Source organism: Myxine glutinosa, chromosome 3, assembly GCF_964187855.1.
Source record: "Myxine glutinosa chromosome 3, kmMyxGlut1.1, whole genome shotgun sequence".
Classification (NCBI taxonomy): Eukaryota; Metazoa; Chordata; class Myxini; order Myxiniformes; family Myxinidae; genus Myxine; species Myxine glutinosa.
The window spans coordinates 32,033,709-32,060,561 of NC_136263.1; the positions used below are offsets into that span (position 1 = coordinate 32,033,709).

The 26,853-nt window shown below is 41.6% G+C and overlaps 1 protein-coding gene across 1 annotated transcript in view; it reads right to left on the reverse strand.

The window, feature by feature from the left end:
* Nucleotides 1-758: 758 nt before the first annotated feature.
* CCM2 (CCM2 scaffold protein) overlaps nucleotides 759-26,853 on the reverse strand; it is a 50,915-nt gene continuing 24,820 nt past the window's right edge. Inside the window, exons 2-10 of the mRNA XM_068111132.2 lie at nucleotides 26,159-26,323; nucleotides 19,765-19,848; nucleotides 16,443-16,626; nucleotides 11,331-11,461; nucleotides 5,217-5,352; nucleotides 4,889-4,937; nucleotides 2,523-2,655; nucleotides 2,200-2,338; nucleotides 759-1,374 (exon numbers count right to left, since the gene is read on the reverse strand). Coding sequence (XP_067967233.2) covers nucleotides 1,085-1,374; nucleotides 2,200-2,338; nucleotides 2,523-2,655; nucleotides 4,889-4,937; nucleotides 5,217-5,352; nucleotides 11,331-11,461; nucleotides 16,443-16,626; nucleotides 19,765-19,848; nucleotides 26,159-26,323 — 1,311 coding nt within the window. The 3' untranslated portion in view covers nucleotides 759-1,084. The remainder of the gene's footprint in view (nucleotides 1,375-2,199; nucleotides 2,339-2,522; nucleotides 2,656-4,888; nucleotides 4,938-5,216; nucleotides 5,353-11,330; nucleotides 11,462-16,442; nucleotides 16,627-19,764; nucleotides 19,849-26,158; nucleotides 26,324-26,853) is intronic.

Genomic DNA, 26,853 nt, shown 5'->3' on the forward strand with positions numbered 1-26,853 from the left:
AGAAAAAAAAATTACATTAAAATAAACAGAAGTATTGATCGGCCCTGCAACCGCACAAACAAGGAAAAATAACAACTCTATTTAGAAATGTATGTGCCAGCCAGCGTGCGTGTGTTTAAAGATCAGCAATGGGAGACACTGCTTGTAGACACTATTTAGTATTCATCCCATATTGTTTTATAGGATGCAATGAAAAGCATCGAAAGAAGAAGAAGAAAAAAGTAGCTTGGCCTTTGAGCGGCAAAGTCACCACAACCTGCGCCACGCAGAGCCACGCCATAGGAGTCGACCGAATACATCACAGGCAATTATTTTCCACCTAAAGGGCTCACCTTCATTGATGGCGAGCAAAAATATCAAAGTCTAGCAAAAATATCAAAATCCTTCTAAAGCTACAATCTCCCGCACTTTGCTGTGAAAGCTGAAGAAGGCCCGATAACAGGACATTTAGTGTCAGTCTTGATGTTCGGTATAAATAAATTCATAAAACAGTAGCCCGCCACAACATATTGGATTCGAGATATGTTGGATGTAGCTACTTATTTGCATAAAAAGGTGTCTTGAATCCGAGTGAGCTTAACGAACAGCAAAGCAACCAAAGCAGAAAAATAATTTAAATTCTTCATAGTCTACGCATCATTTAAAAAAAAGAATATTGAACAGACGTCGCTCTTTGACCTACTCGTGTAACTTCAATAAACCTGTGGCCCGTTTCGAATGCAAAGGCTGACTGGGTTTACTAATCGATAGCCAAAAAGTAAAATCAAGTTATTTATCTTGGTGGTGTATAAGCAGTCAGTGCGCATCATGCTCAGTCAGTCTATACAGTCGAAAGAGACAGAGAAGCACAAAGTCACACGCAAATTGATAGGGTTAACGGGGTTTGAATATAGCGCAGGGTGGATGGGGCATGTGGCCTCCTCTCGTGTCTAAACACCTTGTATCACAGCAAAGAATAACTTTTTAGTTTTGTGCTGGCGATGTGAGCATTCCGTAGACCTCAAATCACTCAAAATAAAAATTCCCTTCAAATTTTCGAGAAAAAAAAGAGAGAAGGAAAACATTCACACACAAAAAGCAACTGTCACGAGGCCTTCAGGTCCACAGAAAATCCCAGGCTTTCAAGGTCATGACTAATGTCAGATATCTTGCGATCCCAGTCGTCAGCATCAGGAAGAATCAAGGGCGATTCCATACCGCCGATAGCACCCACGCTGCCCCTGCCATTGATTGTGGAGGTTGATGTATTACTTAGTGTCCGCTTGCAACGACCAAAGCTGTCCGTTATGATGCCACAACCATTCTTCACGCCAACCGTCTCGAGGAATGCCTCAAAGTGCTGGCTGTCCTTCTCGGGGATGAAATCACGCATTCCTGGATATAAGCATGAGAAAGAAAGTTGGGAGGGAGTTATTTGGTGGGAGGCCAAATCTTTTTCATACACAAGGTTAAAAAAATAATAAATTGTGATAAATTGTCAGGTGCTGCCTTCTATTCATAACATTGCTGTGTACAAAGACTAGAAAAATCAAAAGGAACGGTTTTCTGAAAAAAGTCACATGCGCTTCTTTGTTTGGATGCAGCACAAGGCTGCGGGGTAACATCATTGGCTGAGGTCACAGCTGTGCTGCTGTTGCAATGCCCTCTGTAGGTTAGAGACAGAATTTGGAATTTGTTCATCATGCCAATGATAGCACGCCTACTCTTCGCGAAGGACACCGTGGGATCTTTAATGTCCACAAACGAATGCCCAGTTTAACATCCACCCAAGGGACGACGCAACGAAAGTCACATTGATGAATCACCCTGCCTGTGAAACACTGGGATGGAAGTTTATAGCTGGGTCGAGATACAAACCCAGGCTCGACCGCTTAGAGAAGAGTGTGGGTACCTCCAGGCCAGGGGTTCTCAAACCCAGGGTCAACGGCACAAACTTGAAAACACCTCCGCAATATCCTGGTTTTTGAGGTGGGTTTCACATTGAAAGCATTTTCTCCAACAACGTTTTATGTACGTATTTATATATGTACAAACAAGTAGGTACCGGTACCACTTGGTTCACGAGGCGAATGCGATTTCAAGTTTTGGGTCGTGGACAAAAAAGTTTGGGAACCACTGCTCCAGCACATCCTGTCAGCCCAGAAGATGATTTGCAAACACCTTTTCTTTTTTTCCTCATTCATAAATGGAAAGTCTCACCGAGCAGCAAGACCTTCCGGCTTTCTCCATAAAGCTGCCGTAGACATTGACAGAACTCCTGGATTGAAGAACCCGTACGGTAGTCACGGAGCAGTGTGGCAAACTCCTGTATCTCCTGCGTGGAGAGCTTGGTCCGTAACTGCAGGAGATACGTTTGAGTTTGGGGTTGGAGAGTGCTCAGAAGAAAAAATGAAAAATATAAAAGGACCTTTTTAATCATGAACGGACTAATTTCATCACAGCACCGATCTCATCAAGAAAAATTGCACCGCTATACAATTTGAACCCATAATTTTGTATTAAAATATCAAAAAGGAACTCACCGTCGTCATGTATTCATCCAGCATTTGGGTGTCTGGAGGGATGAAAGTTCCGTTCCCAGAGCCGTCTTTATGTTGGATCTTTGTCGATGGGGGAGATATATCCCCGGCACCGCTTTCGTACTTGCATTCTGTTCTGTTGGTACATGCACCAGAAGGGGTGCCAATAGTGCGAGCTAATTCACCCATACCACCATTACGACTTGTTGAAGTGTATAAATTGCAGACAGCCAAATAAATCCACAAATAGTTTCATCTCCAACACCTCTTCCCGTCTTCACACCCAAACGACTACCAATTTGTTTGGTTTACAAAATACAAGGCTCACAGTGGAGCTGATGCGCTCGTGCACACAAGTGACTGTCAGATGAGACAAACAACCACAGAGTTTGGGGGAAGTGCCGTCACTTCCGGGTCACTATGACTACCAGCGCCACCACAACAATGGCGCCACCTTTCTCACCGCACTCAGCAGGGCATTTCCCAAGAAGAAACTTCCTCCTCCCCATGGTCCATGCTCTTATCCTTATAAATGCTGAATTTCAAGCAAGAAAGAAGCACCTACCATTCTTAAAGTCTTTCTTACGACTCAGTTTGAACCACCGGCCTCCCAGACTCGGAGCGGATGCTCTAACCATTACACGGCCGATTCTGGTCAATTGCACCATGGAGCAGCTAAAGTAATTATTGTTTGGTGCACTGGTGCAAATATAATTGTACCACACTCCCTTTTTGGCATCCAACTTGCATTAGACAAAACGTTTTCTAATGAGGAAATTAAAATGGGCTAAAGTATGGCTGAGAGGCTGAAGGAAGATCAATGTTAATATAATGCAAGCATCGCGTCATTGGGGAAATGAGAAAGTAGGGACAGCAGGGCGGATCATGCGTAAGTAAGCAGCAAGTGCGGTAAATATTAACAGATCATAGTAAGTTATCATTGTGCACTATTAAACTGTCAATCAAACGGTAACTTTCAGAGATTAAAATTGGGAGAGGGAGGGATAATCGAAAGGTTACTCACAACCAATTATGGACAACTCGAGTGTTGTGGTTGAAGTTAACAAATATATCACAAATTTCAAAACAAACTATTATTGTGTAGGCCTCACTCCGCCACTCGCACCTCCACAACCTTTTCAATTCCAAGGCTTATAAAACAGCTTGAACGCAAAGCATCGCATCCTTCAGTATTCAATAAAGCTGGTTAATGATGAAGGCCTGTTCAATTCTGGTGCATGGCTCTACAATAATCAATAACTGCTTACTCTCCACATGAACAAAAGCCTGAATATTGAAAGCACCCAATCATGGTATTGGTGGCTAAATGCAGACTGAGACGGTCGCCATCTGTCTAGACAGCTTCTTGTCACACGAAACAAAGAGCTTCGATCAAACGGGAGTTCCATCAATCAAATATCAACACTACATCAGTCTAGCTTAGAAAATGACAATATAATAGCAATCCATAAAATAAATTCACATTACTCGAACATCTATTTCGAGAGGTATTTAATTAACAACTTCTTTTTTTTTTTTTTAAGAGTTACTTTGTCTTTGGATATGAACACGCTGACTGCCAACTCTTACAATACACACGACTCCCATTTGCCAAGCATGCATGTGCATATACTTTATTTTCAAATTTTACTCTTCCATGAGCAAATCTAAGTGTATTTCTTATGCAATGCTTGGGAAACTGTGCTGTTAGTGGGGCAAGATTTTCAATTCCGTATGCTGGGTACGAGATATCTCGTAGGATTCTTTTAGCACCGAATCGACATTGGTATTAGGTCATTGCTAACGGGAGATCGTGGGCCGAGTACCACTTGTCTTTTATTTTTTGCTACTGGTCATTACCCTTCAAAATGGTACGTGTGAATGCAGATTAAGTGGCAAAACTTCTCAAGAAGACAGATAATGATGACGATGATTGTTACATCGATTTATGTTTACCAAACTGCCAGGAGATAGTTGCGATACAATAGCGTAATCTTTTGTACGAGAATACTCGTACGACTTTGTACGACTTTGTACGACTGCATTTCTCCGACACTCTTCAATTCTTCAAATATCACTGGTGTCACTCACAAAATAGGTCAAATAAAAAAAGGCCTGCAACTTTTACATCATGCAGATTGAAGCAATCAGTGTTTTTTTAGTTTTTTTTTTACTCTTTAATTCCTGCTGTTACTCCTTCTGCCCCTAACAAACCCTACCAGGAAGTACGACTACCATATAACAGCCAAACTTCCAGCAACTCCCAAAAATGTGTATTGGCAATTATCACCTTTTGGAATTAGACTCTTCAAAAAAATTGAGCAAATATTCTTGTCAATAAGTGAAAACGTATTCCAATAAACACTTACGCAAAGCTCTCAGGGTCTTCATCTTTCTTCACATCTCTGCTGGAATAGGCTGCAGGAATGATTAACCAGGGTGTGTTAGGGACAGACAAAGCTAGACGGATGCCAAACAATATATTTTGCACACCAACAATGCCAATTGTTTATTTTGAACCATTCTTATAACTAGCTCAAAAAAAGAAGAAGAACAAAATCAAGAATCAAATAGTTCCTAGTAGAGAAATTATTGCTATAGTTATTTAGGCCATTTAAAATTTTTGTCTGTGATTCAAATTGATGTGTTGATAAATTAATTTTATTCTCCATCCAGCACTACTCGAAACACACTCACCACTGTTGACAGATGAATGTTTAGTTGGTGTCGAGGATCCGTCAAGGATAGCCCTGTTCAGGAAATCGATGGTAGATTCTGTGTAGACTACTTGAAAAATCTGACTGATGATGGAGCACAGCTCTTCAGCTGCAGGCTGCACGAGGGTAGGGAGAGAATTAATCCAGGGAAACGGAGAACGCGACTCGATTGCTCTAACTTCCATAGCTTATAGTTGAGTTCTGGCATCAGTCATCCAAAGGAAAAACTACAATCAGTTTTGTTTTTCTAGAGAAGTGGGATGTTCTCAGGGATTGCCTGTTAATGTGCATTCATACTTGTGGAGGCCTGCACTCTATTATTTCCCTGAGGCCCAGAGAAAACTCTACATTATATTTCCTCACTGATTGGTTTGGTAAAGTCACCACAACATGATGGGAATTAAATGTTAATTTTCACAAATTCAAGCAGATTCATTTATTCTCAAATTACTATTCATACGTAATCCCCAAGGGTTGGCAGAAAGGCAAGATCAAGAAAAAAAAAAAAGTGCAGTCCCTCAGATGAATGGTAAACCAGTCTGCCGGCATTTGTTTAAATATCCTACGCTGTCCTTCGCAAAGAGCAGGAGAGCTACCGCCAAAACCCTGGACACTGCGCTGGCCTACTTCGTCAAACGTCAGGCTGGGCCATCCAGTGTGAATGAAAGACTTGGGCCAAGCTTTCGCCGAACAACGCCACGAGAACGTGGAAATAATTGGGGCAATGAAATAATGACATGGAGCAGCAACCAAGAGAGAAGTCAAACAGGTACAATCTAAACCATAGAAAATAAAACAATCAATTAAGGTATGGAATAACAGATTGTGTGATGAGAATCACTCCATGGCAACAAGTATTATGATGATGATTGTTACACATTATCAAAGAATACTCAAAACAAGAAGATGTCATGCAGAGCACAATACTTGCAAAATCCACCCTTCCCCCAAAATAAACAAGTTGCCATGGATACAACAAATTGTCCATTTCATTAAGATTAAAATTGACGATATTAATCAAAGCTTGGGTCAATCGGATTAACATTGATGATTTTTCAGATGAAAATTGATGATTTTACAAGTTTGACCTTGAGTTGACCTTTGACCTTAAAAATAGTTGGTTTCCCAATTTGTTGACTCAATATGCAAATGCTGTTCAATCTTTAGCCAATCTGATGAAAAATGACAATTTTAGAAATTTGACCTCAAGATGACCTTTGACTTCAAAATCAATAGGCTCCTTATTACCCAGTTTACCATTTGGTTAAGTTTCGTGAAGATCGGTTTAAAATTGTGACCTGTAGTCAAGTATAAATGAGTGGACAGACAAACCCACACACAAAGACACACAAACCAGAGAGATGAACATGCTTGTCAAAAAAAAGTTTTTTTCCCAAGTAATAACGCACAAGACCAATCAATATACTTGAAAAATCTTCGATTTTGCAAGTAACAATAATACAAATTAAGTACTACAACGGCACTCGGTAGAGTGCATACCTCTGCCAGGCTGAACAGTTTACATTTTGTATCCCACTGATAGGCCGGATTCGCATCCGGAGCTTAACCAAAATCTAATCAGCTTGTTCTTGTCACCTACTCAACTTATTCACTTAGTTTTGTCATAATCCGTCCACAACTTTTTGAGATATCGTGCGATATATTGTTTTTGGCCCCGTTTCTTAATGGTGAAAAATAACTTTAAAAACTCTCGTATCCGTATCTGGATCTTCACCAAAATCGAATCAATTGATCATTGTGATACACCAAAACCTGTCCACCAAGTTTCATCAAAATCTTTTCATATCTTTGAAATATCCTACTCACAGACAGACAGACAAAAGTGAAAACATAACCCACATCCACCTTCGGTGATGGAGTTAAATATAAACATATGGCTTGACACACTCAAAACACAAAGTGAGCTCAACTCATGAAAAAATAAACACACAATTGCACAAATTCACAGATCTGAGATGTTCAATCACCTCTGCCTACCTTGACAAAGATCCCTCGATCCAACAACGGGGGCCGATAACAGTTTGAAGATGGATAGCTTGCTCAAAATACGATACTATTGTACAATAAATCAATCTCAGAATTATTTTCCAATTTCCCAGCTTTTCTTGGCATGATGCCGCATCAATAGTCTTAAAACCTAAAACCTAAAACTAGTCAGCACTTGAAATTTGTTCATCATTCAGATTATTTCATTCAAAGAAACCCGTCCATCCATCGTATCATTCTCTTCTCAGTTTTTTTTTGCCATTATTTTTACAACTTCAATCCGCAGACCCCACATTTTGCATCCACACATCAATACCTGCGTCTGTTACAGGCTTTATAAACTAACTTTTACAGAAAATGGGATGTTTATGCTTCATCATTGTTTCCACTAAGTCCAGGCTGAATTTATACTTGATCTAACGGCTAATTCTGCTCCTCTCGATTCCTCCATCTCCAAGGTAATAAGAACATCTGACCTTTTCGAAATTGAATTGAGTTCAGGAACATTAATTTTTGTATTTAATCTTGAAAAATAAGAGAAAAGAATAAAGACTTCATAGAATACCATACCCCACAAAAGTCTTGAGAGAAAAAAGGGACATGTGAGGGTCTGACACAAGGAGTGACAAATTTGATTGGTTGAGATGACGTAAAATGTCATAATATTTTGACTAAGTGCTGAAAATGGAATGTTTATGCTTCATCATTGTTTCCACTTAGTCCAGGCTGAATTTATACAGGTTTTTGAAAGTGCCAAAAGATGATTTGTGTTCTACGGTGGTTAAGTATATTATCCAATTGAAATAAAATAAAAATTTTAACAGTTGAAGAAAAAAAAACTTTTCACGGAAGTTTATCACCATTGTCACAGCATCTTTTACACCACCTTATTTAACACATTACATGTTATTTTGTGTTCTTTGTGAGGTCCTCAAAAAAAATAGTACCGAGTGCGCTGACGGTCATCTCTCGAGGTTGTATTTCAGGCCTCTGCTGATTTTGGGGGACCGCCTCTATAAGACCCCCTGATTCCCCTGCTACAAAATTGAAAAATCAAAGCCCGAGTGATCCTGTGGACCATCAAGTAGAAGGGCCTTATATAATTTCAGAACAATCAGTTGGTAAATAATGGACTGGTAGGGATCCGAAGTTTCAGGGGGTAACCCCATGTCCAACATTGGTGCTACCACCATGATCCGAAATCTAAAAATCAAAGCCCGAGCGATTGTGCGGACTACTGTCTTGTTTTCATTTGTAAAGTTTCAGAACAATCAGCTGGGTGACAAGGGAGGAGTAGCAAAAACAGCAAAAAGTTAATGGACGGACGGATGACCAGAAGGGCTCACCTTCTGCATAAAAATAAAATTTGCATAAAGGCGACAGGACAGACATCCGGACATCATGACCCATTTTATAATGTCAACATCATCTGTTTAAGAATCGAGATGAGACGACCTAAAAACAGTAGGTTTCCTGCTTGGAATGATTTCCATTTTTGTCTGACAGAGTAAAAATATTATCTCGCCCCTCTCTCCATATGTTCATTATTATTATCTCAATAATAATTATCTCAATCGGGACGAATTTAGAGCCAAAGTACAGTTAAACCTCAGGTTTGTTTTCTGATTCATGTGCAAAATTAATGTGCAAAATGAATCCAAAATGAATCCTCAGAGCGGCACCCCGCTCTGCTCACCAAACTCTCCTCCTTTGGTATCCATGGAAATCTCCACGCATGGCTGGCGGACTTCCTCTCTAGTCGTCGTCAACGTGTGGCCCTGAATGGGTTTCTCTCATCTCTTCTTCCTGTTCAGGCTGGAGTTCCCCAAGGCAGTGTTCTGGGCCCTGTGCTTTTTCTGGTCTTCATCAATGATCTCTCTGACTCTCTTGAAAATCCTCTCTATCTCTTTGCTGATGACTCCACGCTCTGCCGCTCCATTCCTCATCCCTCAGATCGGCAGTCTGCAGCCTCCTCACTCTCTGCAGACCTGGACAAAATCACAGACTGGGCAAACAAGTGGACCATGTCTTTCAATCCTGACAAATCTCACACTCTTACGATGTCTCTCCGAAAAGACCGACTGGACAACCCTCCCATCTACTTTCTGAATAATCCTCTCCAAGAAGTTCTGTCACTCAAGCTTTTGGGTCTCACTATCTGCCATGATCTTTCCTGGGAAAACCACATTTCCAAGCTGGCCTCCAAAGCCAGTCGCCGACTGGGCATCCTCCGTCGTGCGAAGTCCTTCCTTGGCACACCTGAGCTCCTCACCACATAAAAGGCTTTCATCCGCAGCTCAATGGAGTACTGCTCTCCCCTCTGGGCTGGTGCTCCTGCCTCACACCTAGCTCGTCTTCACGCTGTTGAAACCAAAGCGTTCAGAATCATTGGAATCTCCCGCGATGACGCTATCTCCGAGGGCCTTTCACTTAATCACCGCAGGCAGGTTGGTGGTCTTTCTGTCTTCTACCGACTCCTCTCCGGCCTTTCTCCCCCAGCTCTCTCTGGGCTCTGTCCCCCAAATATTCCTGCAGGTCGCATAAGATCTGCCTGCAACCCTCTTATGGTTAAACTGCCAAAATCAAGACTCTCTGCTCACCTTCACTCCTTCATCCCTCTTTTCTCCCGCCTCTGGAACAAACTCCCTCACTCTCTTCAATCCCACTCCTCCCTCCAGGTCTTTAAAACGGCTGTTCACCACCATCTCTCATCTTCCCCAATAACAAAACCTTGATCTTTTCTACCCCCACTAATTTCACCCCAAATCCACTTTTTTGAGGTGACTTTTGACTTCTTTCCTGGAAGTCCTTGGTGTCCTTGCGTTTTATACCTATCCTGCCTCCCCCCAGGCCCTCTCCCTCCAAAAACATCTCCCGATGTCCCTGCTCTCAAATGTTGTGTTTGTGTGCTTCCTCCCCTTCTCTCCCCATCTTGTAGACCGCTCCCCTTTTTATATACTTTGTTTGCTTGTTTGTTTGATTTGTTTGTTTGATAAATGTTAGCTCTTTCACGAGCCTCGACTCTGTATACACAAAAAAAAAAAAAAAAAAACCTCGTATAACATTCAATTGAAATGAATTTGTTCCTTGATCATAAACTCACATTTGTGGACAGACAGGCAAAGTGAATCAATTGCCTAACCCCCGCTTTTCGTTTCACATGCGTAGAGTCATAACAATAAAACAAGAGAGAGAATTGCTTTTCAATACATGTCCCCAACCGGTCCCAATGAATGTTCTTGTTCCAAGCACAAATGGCATAACTCCGTGAAAAATTGGCGAAACGCCACAAAACTCAAATTTCTTCTGGAACTTATCATAATGAAGCCATGTATCAAATTTCAGTTGAATATGTTAAAGGGTATCGTAAAAAAAAGTCTGGAAAACCACAGGTGGGACAGACAGACGGAGAGAAGTAATTTTAATGACAGAAGTAATTTTTGCAATGATTTCTATAACAATACATTTTTGGTTTAGCGATATTTTTAAAGGCACACTCGGTCGTCAAAATACCGACTCTTCCTTCCCACCGATTTGTTCTGGCTCACCTTCAAAGGAAGCACTTCATATACTGGTTTTCGGCTTTAGGAATAGAATAAAGGTGCCGGGAACCCTCTCGGGTTACCTGCCATACCACCCAAAGAGCATTATTTCACCATAGCTATCTACAGCTCTCTTTTGTTTTTTTCAGAAAAGAAAAATGTGGTGCGTTTTCTTTTATTTTCCATGAAGGAACATGACTTTATGCTCATATTTGATTGGTGGTTTTTATGCATGGTAGATCTATGAATTGCAATAGGTGCTAGTGGACTTCAATTGATCCTTTATTAACTTCAATTGATCCTATTATTCAATTGAATACTGCTAGAATTAAAATATCTTTCCTTGAAAACAAAGTTTGAAAAATCCCCAAAGATGGTGAGCAAGAAGAAGGTGGGCTTGAGAGGGGGAGGGGGCGGGGCAGAGGGGCGTGAGGAGTGGACAAATTAGTTGAATTCATCGATATTGCAAAAAAAAGAAGAAAAAAAAAGAAGCAAACGTAAAAGTAGAAAAAGATGTCGACAGCAGACAAAAGCCAAAAACTCACTTTGCTATCGACTGAAAGAACTACAAGATTGCAATATCTTTCTGGTCTGCATCCTGTTCCCAGCTGTGATGAAGATCGTGAGAGCTGAGACTGCAAAATCTCTTGCTCCATCAATTCTGATCCTCCCCAACCTGCAACCATGAAAAATCATTCATAATAATCATTATATTGAATACAACCTCCTTTATATATTTAAACATCGATCTTTTAATACAAGTTATTGATGGTTTTCAGTGCTCGCTGTTCCACCTGCGTAATACTCTTAATATAACTAATAACACGAAGACCTTAACTAGTGCACCTATGTTAAAGACAAGGAAAGCCACGACACAAATTGCACTTATTACAACATGAATAACCTATAGGCATGGGCATCCCATTCAGGTGACAATATGGCGTACGGATAAACTATAGACGTGGGATAACGAAATATTTGGGACAAAATAGACTTTCATATTTGGGCCCCACACAGAAACAATCAAATTTAAAAGGAAATGGGTTTATGAAAACGCAGCTTTCTGCATTTATACCAACATCTGCCAACCATGAGAGTTGGAGAATGTTCTTAGAATATTAAACTAAACACCATGCACATCAATGAACATTCATCAAGCTCAGGACAATAAAACTGATTGATCCTGACATCAGTAAATCACGAGCAGCTATTTGTCTGTTCTTCCACCAGCTGCCTGCCTTCTTCAAACAATGGCACATCCTGACTACTACAATTCCTGTCATGCAAAAATGAAATTTGTATTTTATCAATTACTGGTACTAGTAAAGGTATTAGGCGTTGCCGGGCAACGTAGGGTCACTTCACTGACGGGAATATTAAGAGGGGCAAGGGGAGAGAGAGAGGAGGGGAGGGGAGAGAGGAGGGGAGGGAAGAGAAAGGGGAGGGGCAGTGAAGAGGGTGGAGAGAATGGGGTGGGGAAAAGTGACATAGAACACCGTTCCGGATCCATAAACTTGTATTGCTTCCACACATCAATACCTGCGTCTGTTACAGGCTTTATAAACTAACTTTTACAGAAAATGGAATGTTTATGCTTCATCATTGTTTCCACTTAGTCCAGGCTGAATTTATACTTGATCTTACAGCTAATTCTGCCAACACAGAAGAAAAAAGAAGGAGGGAGAGAAAGGGAGGGGGGGGGGGAGTGAGGGGATAAGGGGAAAGGGAGGGGAAAACTTGGTACACTTTAATAGCTGATCAAAATTTACTAAGGTCTTAACACTATTTTTGATGTGGCCATGATGCACAAAGCACGTGTATTGTGTCATTTTAGCAGATTGACATCAACAGTGGCCATGGCGGCGTGGTGTACATCTGCTGCGCCAAGTATACAAAAAAAAAATCTACATTTTAAGACAGTAATCCACAAATGATAATATATATACAGACATACATTTTCCGCAAATTCTAATTCCCGTAAAAATGGCTTGAAAGTAAAACCGGGAAAGATAATTCCTGCAAATATTAAGTAAACTACAGTAAACCGTTTTATTTGTAAGAAACGTGTTCCCACCTTCTTGTATTCCTGCACACACAGACCAACCAACCGCCAGTTTCAGAACATGTTTGAATGGCCTTTGGGGAATATTATATTGCAATAAGTATTCCTGCTATTAGAGCATGGATAAATAAGCAAGTGCTGTCTGCTTGCAGTAGGTTGCAGGATCGTTTGGTCTTGGACATCAAGTGCAGAGGGTCTGCATTAACGGGAACCCCTCATGCAATAATAGGTGAAAACTCTGCATTGAGCCTTCAAGCATTGAAAACGGTTTTTTTTTCCACCAAGTTTTTTTAAAAGGTGCATTTTTTTGTAACAAAATCATTCTTTGCACAAGCAAAGTCGATGGCGCGGCATCGCAAATCCCCCATACTTCCCACCTAAAGCAAGGCTGAAAGATGTCAAACAGTTCCACCAAGAACGACCCAATATCAAATTTGGAGTTTTAAAAAAAAATCTTCTGCTTTGACCCCTGTTATCCTAAGTCCGGACCCCTGGGACATGAACCGGTGGTAAAATTCAAAAAATCGTTACATATTCCATGTGTCTTGCAATATTTTTTGCATACACAAAGTGTCATTAAAAATGTTTAAAAGGTGCCCGTAATTGCATTATTTGGTATTTGACCTTGTGACCCAGCCCCAGGGGGTGGATCCAAAAACTATACTGCCCTTGCACCTACTTGCCATGTGGTAATGAAAAACTACCACGTTTGGTGAATTTCTGCACAACCGTTTAGGATGAGATAGCGTGACGGACGGACGGACGGACGCACAGACAGACACGATTACAAAATCCCCCCATTTTTTATCATTTATTAGTCTTAAACGTTTACTATCGCACTTAAGTCAAAGAAGTAGAACCCACCCACAAATTGCAAATTCATGTTCAAAGAGCACAAATGATTTTAATTTGGCAAAACAACATCAATAACAATTTAATACAAGAATATGCACAGCCTCATGAAGGAGCTTAAACATGCATCACACATAGGACAACAACAAAGCTAAACAAGACTGGTCTGGTGGTCCACTTGTGTTGGTGAATTTCAAAACAAGACGATCAAAACCCTTTCTACTGTAATCAATGAGGAAGTTAATAAAATATCCCAATATTGTGGTTTCTAACCCTATTTATGATTGAAGAAAAATCATAAAATTGAGAAAAAATAAGGAATCTCAAAGTTGTGATTCCGTTCTGCAACACAACCAACGAAACACGTGTTGCATCTTCCCATGTGACTCTCTACCGTGTTGCAGCCTTCCAAAGTGTCGCCCCACCCCATTGCCTCTTTCCCACCTGCATCCCTCCATCATAGTCAGAAAGCCAACACAGAAGGAAACCTTGAATACTCACCAATGCCTGAAATGTGTATGTACATCCGTAGAAGAACCACCTTTAGAGGCCATTTTTCCCCGCAGAGCAGGGGTTGGCCTTTTTCGGGCACCTTGGTCCCCTTTTTGAAGCAATGTTTTATGGCCGGATGCCCTTCCTGCCGCCAACCCTGTTGGTCGTCTCTCGCGACACACAGGGAATTACCAGTGAACTGGTACTCAATTTGCCGACCTCGGAAGGATGACAGGCTGAGTCAACCCCCCTGGTGTTAATTCAGCGATCACTGGGATTCGAACCCAGGATCCTAGGATCCCAAGCTGGCACCCTAACCGCTAAGTCAACGCCAGGATACATCCGTAGTACATCCGTAGAAGAACCAGAATCTACAGCCAGGCTAACCTGATGGCACATTTGTCAGTTTTCTCTTTACTTAAAGGCCTCATGACAAATGATCATGTTTGTGCCAGAAACATGTGCCTCTTCCATCCCTATGCTTAAGATTAATGTTATGGTGGACATGGCTCATGATGTGTTAAAGTATCTAAACAGTGTCTTTGTAGAAAAACCGATAGGAGACAACCCTTCTGTCCCCATTTCATCTCTTCTCCCCTTACAGCCTGATCCCCTAAATCACGTGAGTATCTCACCCACACAGGCCGTGAACCTATAGTAAAATTTTGACTCCTTGTCTGCAACGAACTTAAAATCTTTTAACCCTCATTTTCATCAATGTACCCATGACAAATCTCACACTCTCACTATCACTATCTCTCTCCGAAAGAACCGTCTGGCAAACCCTCCCATCTACTCCTTAACAATCCTCTTGAGGAAGTTCAATCATTCAAACTCCTGGGTCTCACTATCAGCCATGATCTTTCTTGGGCAAACCACAATTAATTTCCTTATGCGTGAATTTTAACATTTGACATCCTTAGAGTTTTAACATTTTTAATTTGGTGGACCTTTTTTTTTTTTTTTTTTTTTTCCCCCCCAGCTGTGGCATCAAATTCCACACTCTTCAATGTCATTCTTCCCTCCAGGTCTTCAACACAACAGTTCACCACATCAGATTGTCCCCAATCCTAAACCATAATCTTTTCGACCCTCGGTAACCCCACTCCACTCCTCCTTCCAGTTTTCCCTCCGTGGAGTTTCCTTCTCCATGTATGCGTGTTTTGCATCCTTGTTTTGTCTGTTACCTCCTGCTCCGTTTAGTGTGCTAGCTCATCCACGAGTCTCAACTATGTATACAAAAAAAATTATAATCGTAGAATTCCTCTGTTTTATTAGCAGTTATGCATCATATGTTAATCACATCTCCAAGTTTTTCCTAAGACCTCGGCGCTGCATTGAAATTCTAAAGAGAGCAAAGAAAGCAATGGATGTTATCAGCACTTGAGGGTACAATGGGTGTTCTTTCGCAGTGCGTCTGATTTATAGCTCCCAACAGCGGGCCGGTGCTACTGAATCTTATCTTGTTCACTCCGAGAGGCAACGAAAATCAAAGCCCTGAGGGCAATTGATATTTTCTGGAATGATGATGAAATGCAGGGACGGCTTTTTATCCTATTGTAGATTCTCACATACTCAGATCAGACTGGTTGGTGGACCTGTGGTCCTGTAGTACCTTAAATTTGGTCTCACATCGTTCCCCCCTCTTCTACCCTTTATCCATCCTCAGCCACGCCAAGTGACACACACTCATTCAGCAACGCCATCTTACCCTGTTACCCTTCACAAATCTAGTCTCACTGCTCACCTTCATTCTTTCGTCAACCCTTTTCTCCCATCTGTGTAATCGTCTTCTTGATTCCTTCCAGTCTTGCTTTTCCATCCAGTCCTTCATGGTCGAGAGACACTATCATATGTCGACTTTTTTTAACCATGGTCGCTTATGCCATCTCTCTGAATGCTCCTAATTCACAGATCCTCTTCTGCTTAATGTGTGCCATGTGTATAGTGTATTCATGCTGGCATATCTGTAATCTTGCCCTTTGTCTATGCCTTGTCCTGATCTGCTATGCATCATTGTTTGTTGGTTGGACTCTTTCCTTGTGTTGCCCAACTCTTATCTCAGTGTTCACTCCAGTACAGTATTAAATAAATTAATAAAATACAATTGACAAATAAAACATCCAACATAAACTTAATGAATGATCAGCAAATAGCAAAACAAACAGTTCCACAAAGAGTAATCACAAAGCCCTGGTGTTAAAAATGGACACCGGGAAGTCACAGGAAGGAGCTGCACAGTAAATCTCACCAGTCTTGAGAATGACGAGATGGAGGGAATCGTCACGCACATACGAGACTGCAGAGATGTCATGAATGAAGATGCGAGCAAGAAGCACGTCTGTTGCACGTGCAGCGAGTCGCAGGTTGTGAGCCGATAAGCTGATAACAGCAGCATGCTCCGGTCCGGGCCAACTGGGCAACTTCCGATGGTGCTGGAGTGAAGGAAAGTATGGTACAATTAAAGGGATGAGGAGATAATATTAATAATAAGGATGGCAGTAGGTTATATTATTCAAAAGTATAAACCTAAACTACAGCCACAGTAAGAATAATGAAAACATTCAAACTTCTAGTTTTCTGTCACGTTTTCTCATGGTCTCCCCCCTGTCCACACCCCCCTCCCCCCCTCCGAAGCCCCCTTTTCCAACAAGCATACAAATTAATTGAATTTTCCAACTTCCGGTGACAGTGGATCACACATCACATCGACCACTGCTACATGGCTCATGACCAAAGGAGGCTTGCCATGTACCACCATGTCTGGAGTTTCATGAGAAGTTTCAAAGAGTAGCTGGAATTATAAATTAAATAATTACCTCTCTCACTTGTCAGTGCTGATTAAACGGAGCCCCTTTTATGGAAGAAACAAATCATGTTGTCTATTGTTACCGTAGAACACAAAGTACAAACAGCGAGAGAATGTAATCCAGAATCAAGTGATTTATAAAATCCGCTGTGATTTATTGGCTCTCGGCTTGGAAAGAGAGCCCTGTGATCAATTGGATTATAATGGATAAATCAGGGAAACTTGGAGTGGTGGATGACCCTCTTGGACCCGACCAACCTGCGACGACCTGCACTTAAGGTAAGGTGCCTTGTGGCTTACTGTCCTAAGTGTTCAGTCTTGCTCAGAAATTGGGGCATGGGTAATTGTAATGGGAGCGGGCGAGTGTGACCGCCAATGGTCGGAAAGTGGATCGGTTTGAGAAACCAAAAATGTATTGTGGTTGATGTCTGTTATGTGTAAAGAGTCGAGTTGTGTTTGGAGGTGTGGATGTGTGGATCATAGCATGTATTCAAGCCATGGCAGTTAGGAACAACCACTATCTCACATTACCGTTCTTTGAGAATTGAATGGCAGCAGGGGGAGGGAAGGACATTTGGGATTTTGTGGGTGGGGAAGATGTGTGTGTCCGCAGATACGGATCAAGCTCTGGAGGAGTGGTGACTGCGTCCCTGGCAGCCAGTGGTGTCTGGAAATGGGGACCGGTCGGAGAGGGGTCTGGTTGGGTGACCAGTGGGTATGGAGACCCCTGGTGACCCAGGAGAGGCCAAGGGAGCCTGTGTGGAGTGGAGACCCTCTCAGGTGGAATGTACAGCAAAGGAGCTGTTTGGCTATCAGGGTCCGAGTAGTTGAAGGGGTGGGGGAGAGGGGGAGGGTGACGAAGTCGTGAAGTCGAGTGACTTGTTTTTGGACTGCGGGCACCACAGCCTGAAGTGCCTCCACCATCTTGGTTGTGCAAGAACTCCCCACTATCTAATTGAGAATCACACATATGTGTAATAAGAATTATGCCATGGTCTTGCAGGGATTGGAATGAATGCTTTGGATATTGGTGTTATGGGTGAATGTGTGAGGGGAAGGTCCACCCGATCCATATCACTAAACTGTACCAGAAGGACAGGGCCTGCAAAATTTTTGATTAGGCAAATTGGGATGGCTCCACAGGTAACGTTGGGTATTGTGGCATCCACCGGGGAACGCAGTCGCGGAAAAGGGGTTGTACAAACGTTGATGAGTTTGGACTATGGTTTGTGTCTGATAAGGTAGGTTTTTGTTGTTGGTTTTGAACCATTCTTACCCGCCCCAGGAGATAGGAGCTAGGAACCAAAGAACATTTGTAAATATTTGAATTGTTGTGTTTAAGGCGGTAGAACATTAAGGAGAACAGATAAGTTAGCTACGGCTCACTTCCCACAGCCCCTCCTAATGTATTTCATAGGCTAATTAGGTGTGAGTCGGTAAGTGGTAAGACTGGAATAGTAACGCCTGCATTTAACCTTGCAGGAGCTGCGGTTCTGGGAGGGAAGGGGGGTGGGGGGGGGGGGGGGGGGACTGTGTTACGTTTATGGGGGTAGATGAAAGGATACCGTAGGGAAAGGTAGGATTGTATAATTATAGCATGGACCATGGACGTGTAGGAGAAATCTCGAAGTACTTAAGTAGGGAAACTGTAGCATAAGGTTGTTTATATGTACACCACACGGGAGGGGGTGGGGGTGGTGTTGTGCTAATTAGTGAAGGGATCAAGATTCGTTTTCCCCAGTACATGATTTTCCCTCTGTAACTTTCCCTTTACGTTTTGCTAACAAGGCCGGCCATAAAATTAATCGTTAAACAACAACAACCGACAAAAGTCAAGCAGAGCCGATCAGATTAAGCCCCGCCTTTAAAGGACCTAATAGGAAACAGGCCACGCCCCTGAGGGACATGATTAGCCCAGAGGTTGTGCGCGGGACGAACTGGGAGGGACGTTTGGTGATTGGCTCTCAAGAGGAGGAAGAAGAGCGCGTCTCTCTCTCGATCTTGGCTCGGACAGGAAGGCTGGCCATTTTGTGCATTGGGGTTTTTGTGCGCACTTTTTGAGAAAGAGGAGCTCTGGGCTGCATTGGAGACACTGTGAAGGAGGGGGTTGCAACTGTTTGAGTGTACTGAAGGCCGTGCCTTTCGTCCTAGGGAGAGCGAAAGAGGGCCGGTCTCAACAACTCACCTCATGTTCGTGGCGCCGTCAAGCGCGGTGCCGCCGCCATCTTGTGCCGGGTTCCCGCCAGAGGGACATCGAGCTGTGAGCCTCGTCCCCAGCTGCCAACCTGGCAGAGTAACTCGTTGGGAAGAGCTAAGTGCACTAAAAAGGGATTTTATTTTATTTTATCATTCCCCTGTTGTGTGTTGTAAATCTGTGTGGAGGATCCTCACATTAGGAAATTAATTTACCTCATTTTTATTTCGATATTTTCATTCCTTCATTTATTTACATTAAAATCATTCTTGTTGAATTTATTGTGGTGATTGCATGTTTTGTGGTTTCGGAATAAACCCGTGTGTTCCGTTCAGATAAACACTTGGCATTCCTTCATTCCCGCGAATGACAAAAATAACCATCATCTTCGGCTGGTCGCCTCGGGAGTATAAAAACTGTTCGGCTATTCGTCATCCAGCAGTCTTAATCGCTGGTGACAGGACAGTATGTAAGCTCAGACACCAGAAGCAAATCTTATCGGGATCATTTGAACACGCATGTATTTGAGAAATGCAACTTTCACTTGTAATCTACGGGACACAAACTCACCCTTGCTTTGTCCAGGATCCGAAGGATCTCTGTGCGACTTGAAGGGTCAAGAGATGCTGACACTTCAGATAGAGATCCCAGAAACTGTCAAACAATAGGAACATATCATGCCATATTGAATCACATCAAACAAATCATTCATTGGAAAATACAATCCAAAATGATGCGAAATACAATGCAAAAATAAATAAATAAATAAACCGATCGGACGCAAGCCGATATCCTGTAGGTGACTCAGCATTTATAGAGCTCCCATTAGAAGGATTATAGTGATAACATATGGTGCCAAACTTGGAAATTTATCCAGGATTTTGGTCCAAATCTTTGTGAAAAGTGCTGCAGATATTTGAACATTCATAAGCAGAGGAAAGCAGATAAATGCTGGCTTGAAAATTAGTTCCTTGAGAAAGCACTTGTTGTTGGCAGTCAACTTGAAAGAAGCTAAATCTGATCCACTGCTAGCAAAATATGAACTATAAAAGAAAAATAGGGGCAATACCCCATGGCACTCACCTGGTAGAATAAAGCAGTATACCACACTGACTAAAGGTATTTTAAAGAGTATCACGGTATTTTTAACAAATTTCAATGGTTGCTAGAAGACGACAGCACGTACAATCATACTGACGTAAGCATGAGACTTTCAACAAACAAAAAAAAATACCTATTTTGGGGGGAAACGACCCCCCCCCCCCCCCCCCCCACCCAATATACCTCCTCAGACCCCAATTTTTCTAATGCCTTGAACAAACGTTGGTACATCAGGGGTGATGAATGGAACGTTGTGGTCAAGTTTCATCAGAATTGTATGTGTGGTTTCTGAGAAGAAATCAAATATCTATTTTGGGGGTCAACTCCCTCAGTAGACCCCCGCAGGACTCGATTTTTTTTTAATGCTGTGAACAAACTTTGGTACATCAAGGGTGGTGAAGGTTGTGGTCAAGTTCCATCGAAATATTGTGTGTAGTTTCAGAGGAAAAAGCAAATTCCTATTTTGGGGGGGGGGGGTCAAACCTGGATCCACTTTCACCCCCGGTAGACCCCCTTACACCCCGACTCTTTTAATGCCATGAACAAACTTTAGTCACAACACAACAAATATAATTTGTGCTAAATTTGGTCCCAATCCCTTCAGCGGTTTCGGAGAAGAAGTTTCAAGTGTTTATGGACTGACGGACGGGCTGAAGACGCGCCATCACGTCTTGAGAAAAGTCTTGAGAAAAAAGGACATGGGCGGGGTCTGCGAGTGGCAAATTTAATTGGTGAGATGACGTAATAATGCCATTATATTTTGTACATGTACTACTATACGGAAGGTTTTTGAAAGTGCCAAAAAGGCGATTTATGTTCTATAGTCTTCAATTATATGATTCAATTGAAATAAAAAAAGATTTATAAAGGTTGGATAATTATTTTTTTTGCAAGTTTACTGCCGTTGAGGAAGTTTCGCTTACACCACCTTATTTAATACGTTACATTAGTTCCTCGTGCCTGTTGTTTGTGTCCTTTATGACATCATTGGAAACAGGAGGTTTCCTGTTTGAAATGATTTTCAAATTTGTTTGACTGCTGGACATGCAGACAGACTAAAAAAATTGCACCAGTGTCTGAAGGAGGCAGTTCGGTTTGGCATTTTAAATATTAAATAAGAAAAGACAAGCAACGAATGAAACACATTCGAATTATCCTTTATAATTAACCTTTAGAATTATCATTTAGAATCCTTTAGAATTACCCTTTAGAACCCTCTAGAATTACCCTATAAGACCAATTAAAAATGAAAAGCTGAAATGTCTTGAGTCAATAAAGTCAAGCCCAAAGCTATGACACTTCAAATTGAGCTCAGGTTTATCAAATTTCCTTTGATCATCCTTGAGATGTCTCTACAACTTGATTATAGTCCACCTGTGGCCAATTCAATTGACTGGACATGATTTAGAAAGAAATACACCTTTTTATAGAAGGACCCACGGTTGACAGTGCATGTCAGAGCAGAAACTCTACCATGAACTCCAAGGAACTCCATAGAACTCCAAGATAGAATTGTGAGGAGGCATAGATCTGGGGAAGGGTATAAAACAATTTCTAGAGTGTTGAAAGTTCCCAAGAACAGAGTGAACTCCATCATTAGGAAATGGAAAGAATATGGAACCACCCAGACTCATCCTAGAGCTGGCCGTCCGAGCAAACTGAGCAAAGGGGCAAGAAGGATCTTCGTAATGGAGGTGACCAATAACCCAATGAGCACTCTGACAGAACTACAGAGTTCCTAGGCTGAGATGGGAGAACTTTCCGGAACGACAGCAGTCTATGTCGCACTTCACAAATCTAGGCTTTACGGGAGAGTGGCCAGACAGAAGCTACTCCTGAGAAAAAGGCACTTGACAGCATGCTTAGAGTTTGCAAAAAGGCATGTGAAACACTTTCAGAGCATGAGGCAAAAGATTATGTGGTCTGACGAGACGAAAATTGAACTATTTGGCCTGATTGCAAAGCGCTATGTCTGGTGGAAACCGAGCACAGCTCATCACTCATCTAACACCATCCCTACCGTGAAGCAGGGACTGGGAGACTTGTAAGGATAGAGTGAACAATGAATGGAACCAAATACAGGCAAATCTTTGAGGAGAACCTGCTTTAGAGTGCAAAAAAAACTCAGACTGCGGCAAGGATTTGTGTTCCAACAGGACAATGACCCCAAGCATACAGCCAAAGCAACACTGGAATGGCTTCAGAACAAGAATGTGAAAGTCCTTGAGTGGCCCAGCCAAAGCCAAGATTTGAATCCCACTGAGAATCTGTGGAAAGACTTGAAAATTGCTGTTCACCATTGCTTCCCAATCAACTTGACAGAGCTTGAGCAAATCTGCAAGGAAGAATGGGAGAAACTCCACAAATCCAGATGTGCAAAGCTGATACAGACATACCCAAAAAGACTCAAAGTTGTAATCACTGCCAAAGGCGCTTCTAAGAATTAATGACCCAGAGAGTTGAACACTTTTGTAAATTAGATATTTGTGTATTTCTTTTTTCTTTTTTTTGTAAAAAACATCTTTTAAAATTCTCCTGACATTATGGGGATTCATGTTTAGATCATTGACAAAAAAATATCTCAATTTAGTCCATTTTCAATTCAGGCTGTAACACAATAAAATGTGAAAAAGTCAAGGGGTGTGATACTTTCTGGAGGCGCTGTACTTGATAAGATTGTCAATTAAAGTCATGCTGTTATCACAATGCATTCTGAGAGCAGCTCTGTAAATTGGGGGGAAAACTCACCTTGCATGGCATTGCTTAACAGTGGTGCAGCAAATAACCCCTCCGTGCTCAGTAGCAGTACATTTATGGGGTTCACATCCCCCTCCCCACCTTTTCAAAGGAAAAAAATTAATTTGTCTAAAATATTTTGCTTACTTAAGTGGCAAGACTGCAAAAAAAACAAAAAACTTTTAAGTCACAATTTGAACACCTAAAACTGGCCATTGCAAAAAATAAAATAAAACAAAAAGTGGTATTTCTGGAATTATCATATTCATTGAAATTAATGAGGAAACAAGCAACATGAAGAAGAACTTCAGATTAAAGAAAATGACGGGGTGGGGAGGGAGCGCAGTTTTGATCCGTCATCTTTGCTTCCAGACACTGTTTGCAAAGGCATCGATATTTACTCCGAGTGAGTCAAGCTCACTCATAAACCCCACATCTTAGGAATGGATAGTAATGGATAAAAAGGTAACAAGGGAGTTATCTTGGTGGTTGCAATGCATTTGGGTATGCAGCAGGTCACTTTAGACACGTTTTCAAAGAGTAAATGGTTAGCTTGTATTGGAAACAGAATTTGGGATGCAGAACGATCCGGAAACTGGAATTATATAGGTGCGTATAAGCATTGGGGATAGAGGGGAAATGGATATTGGCAGGAATAGTAGGTAAGGATGGATGGGTGATTGTGTGCACATAGGAGGGTCTCATCAGTGGGTGGGGTGTCCTGCCTGTGTTTGTTCTTGCCTTACCCTAGGACCGTGTTTGTCATCCCTCTCCCCCCAAAAACAAGATATTAATAAGATAAATAAAATACAAATTTAATTATTGTATCATTTTAAATAATAATATTAATAATAAATATTTTGTCATATCACGTGTGTATATAAAACACCCTGGTAATGCCAGTGCTTGCTCTATTGATCTCGTTCCCACTCCTCCATCCTCAACACCCCTTCCCCACAGTTTATTTTTCATTGATAAACTGTTAAAATGAATTAAGATGATGCAGATGTAGCACAGGCTTGGTGGGCCAAATGGCCTCCACCTGCGTACAAGTTTCTTGCGTATTTCTTTGTGAATCCCTGATTTTCCCCCAGAATTCCTTGTGATAAACATGTCATGACATCAATAACAAATCATCAAGGTTCATTAATGACACAAAATTAAATCATTATTTCCTGGTGCTTTTTTATGAGACAAAAAAAAAAACCGCAGTGAGAACAATTTAATTGACATGAGATTTTGAATATAATACTGTTTATGAAATACTAGACGTGCCTACCAGTCACTTCTCTGACGGGTTTAGTCAAAAGGCAGCATGGTATACAGTACTTCACAAGCATGCTGCACATCTATCTGTGAATGTCAATGACGATGTAAAATGAAGTGAAACAGGCATAAAAGAGGATATTATAAAACACTGAGTTGTGCTGTTACTGCTGCTGTTGTCGTTGTTGTTTTTTATGCAACTTCCATGTACTTTTATATTTTTTTCTATTGCTTCGAGAAATATATAGTTTGTGTGCTCCTGTGTCCTTCCAAAGGGTTCCTGCTGTCGTAGAATAATAAATGCGACCGGAACTCCTGCATTAAGCTCTGAGCCGTGCTTCTTCTTCATCAACCTCGAAAAGAGTGCTTTTAAAACAGATATGTTTATGTTTAAACAGATACGAATTTTTGTTCCAAGTAAATCTATTATTAGCTTTTCAACATTCCCAGTTCTTATTATTATACGACAACAAGAACTGCTATATTGGAGCTCGAGGTCCTGCTTCTTTTTCTTCTTCTCCTCCTCCTCCTCCTCCTCCTCCTCCTCCTCCTCCCCTCATCCTCCTCCTCCTCCTCCCCCTCCTCCTCCTCTTCCTCCTCTTCCTGCTTCTCCTCCTCAGCGTGACACACGGACGGACGCAGCTCCTTTCAGTAATACATATGCTGAACTTCACCAATTGATTGATTTAGATTATCCTACATGCATACAGCAGGTAGGTGGTAATACTTTCTTGAAGATGCATTAAGCATTGTGGTGTCTGCAGAATACGCAAATATGCAATAAGCAAAGCAAGCCCAAATAAAACAACAAAATATTTAATAAACACTATGAAACTGTTCTAGATGAAACTAGAACACTCTTCGACGTCACGACGCCGATATGCCTCCGCCCACATTATGACATCATTATCATACTTGTACCAAGCACTTGATTTAAATCCATTCAGCTGTTCTCAAGTTATCACATTTTTACCTGACATGACCTCTGACCTTTGACCTCAAAATTTAATCAGTTCATGTTTACATCATTATGCATACCTGTACCAAGTTTTGATTTAAATCCCTTCAGCTGTTCAGAAGTTATCACATTTTTACCTGACATGACCTCTGACCTTTGACCTCAAAATTTAATCAGTTCATGTTTACATCATTATGCATACCTGTACCAAGTTTTGATTTAAATCCCTTCAGCTGTTCAGAAGTTATCACATTTTTACCTGACATGACCTCTGACCTTTGACCTCAAAATTTAATCAGTTCATGTTTACATCATTATGCATACCTGTACCAAGTTTTGATTTAAATCCCTTCAGCTGTTCAGAAGTTATCACATTTTTACCTGACATGACCTCTGACCTTTGGGCATTTGACCTCGGGACCCCCAAAATCTAATACGTTAATCTTTACATCATTATACAAAGCTGTATCAAGTTTCAATTAGATCCCTTTAGCCGTTCTCAAGTTATAGACCTATTACAGACTTTGACCTTTGGCCTTTGACCTTTTAACCCCAAAATCGAAGCAGTTAATCTTTACATCATTCTACATAATTGTACCAAATTTGTTCAGAATCCCATCACTGGTTCACAAGTTATCGTGGTAACAGCATTTTTACCTAACATGACCTCTGACCTTTGGCCTTTGATCTAGTGACCCCAAAATCTAAGCAGTTCATCTTTACCTCATTATACATACCTGCACCAAGTTTGACTAAGATCCCTTCAGCCGTTCTCAAGTTATCTATCACAGAACGGACGGACAGACAGCCAGACGGACAACCTGAAAACATAATGCCATCGTCGATGGCATAAAAATACTCCATCGTTCAAACAAAGCCGAAAAAGCACTCCTGCACTCCTACCTTGGCCTCCTTCTCGATGAAATCTCCGAGCAATATATCCGGGCTGAGATTGTAACCAGGTGGGGAGAGGGTAATTGTGTGCAAGTGCCGCCGTTCACCAGTCTGCTCGTCCAGCTTTTTATCCTTTCGGCCCATTGCTCGCTTCAATGGCAGAAAAAGTCCAACCTATGGAAAAAAAAATGCCAGGAGAGAATTAAGGAAGTAAGAAAAACCAAAAACGTGAAGATGGGGATTGCAAAATTTACACACCCAAACGTAAAGGCCTAGAGTTTCTGCTCTCTCCTTGAAGCAGATTACAATTGTGTAAGGTTAGCAAGCAGGAGCCTACCTATAGTGGATGCGAAGCTTTTCCCTCATTCATGCTTACTGTCACACAGTCCTTCCATCCACAACACAAAGTGGTTATATCATAATCTACATAAAAAGGCCAAGACCGCTGGCACAATATTCTAAAGTGTTCTTCCTTTCTAACACCCAAGAGTAGCAATAATGCTATCAGGCCTACTTGACCATATATGTGGACGCAAACTGTTTTACAGTCTTTTATATTATGCAGCTTGAAGAAGCCAAAATAAGTATAGTGTATCCATCTTGTCCACCCCCTGCATCTTCCCCGACCCCTCATTCTTACCCACATCCCTTGTTTGTCTGTCTCCGTCAATTTTGTCCCTCGGCCGTGTTGTTGGCGTATACCC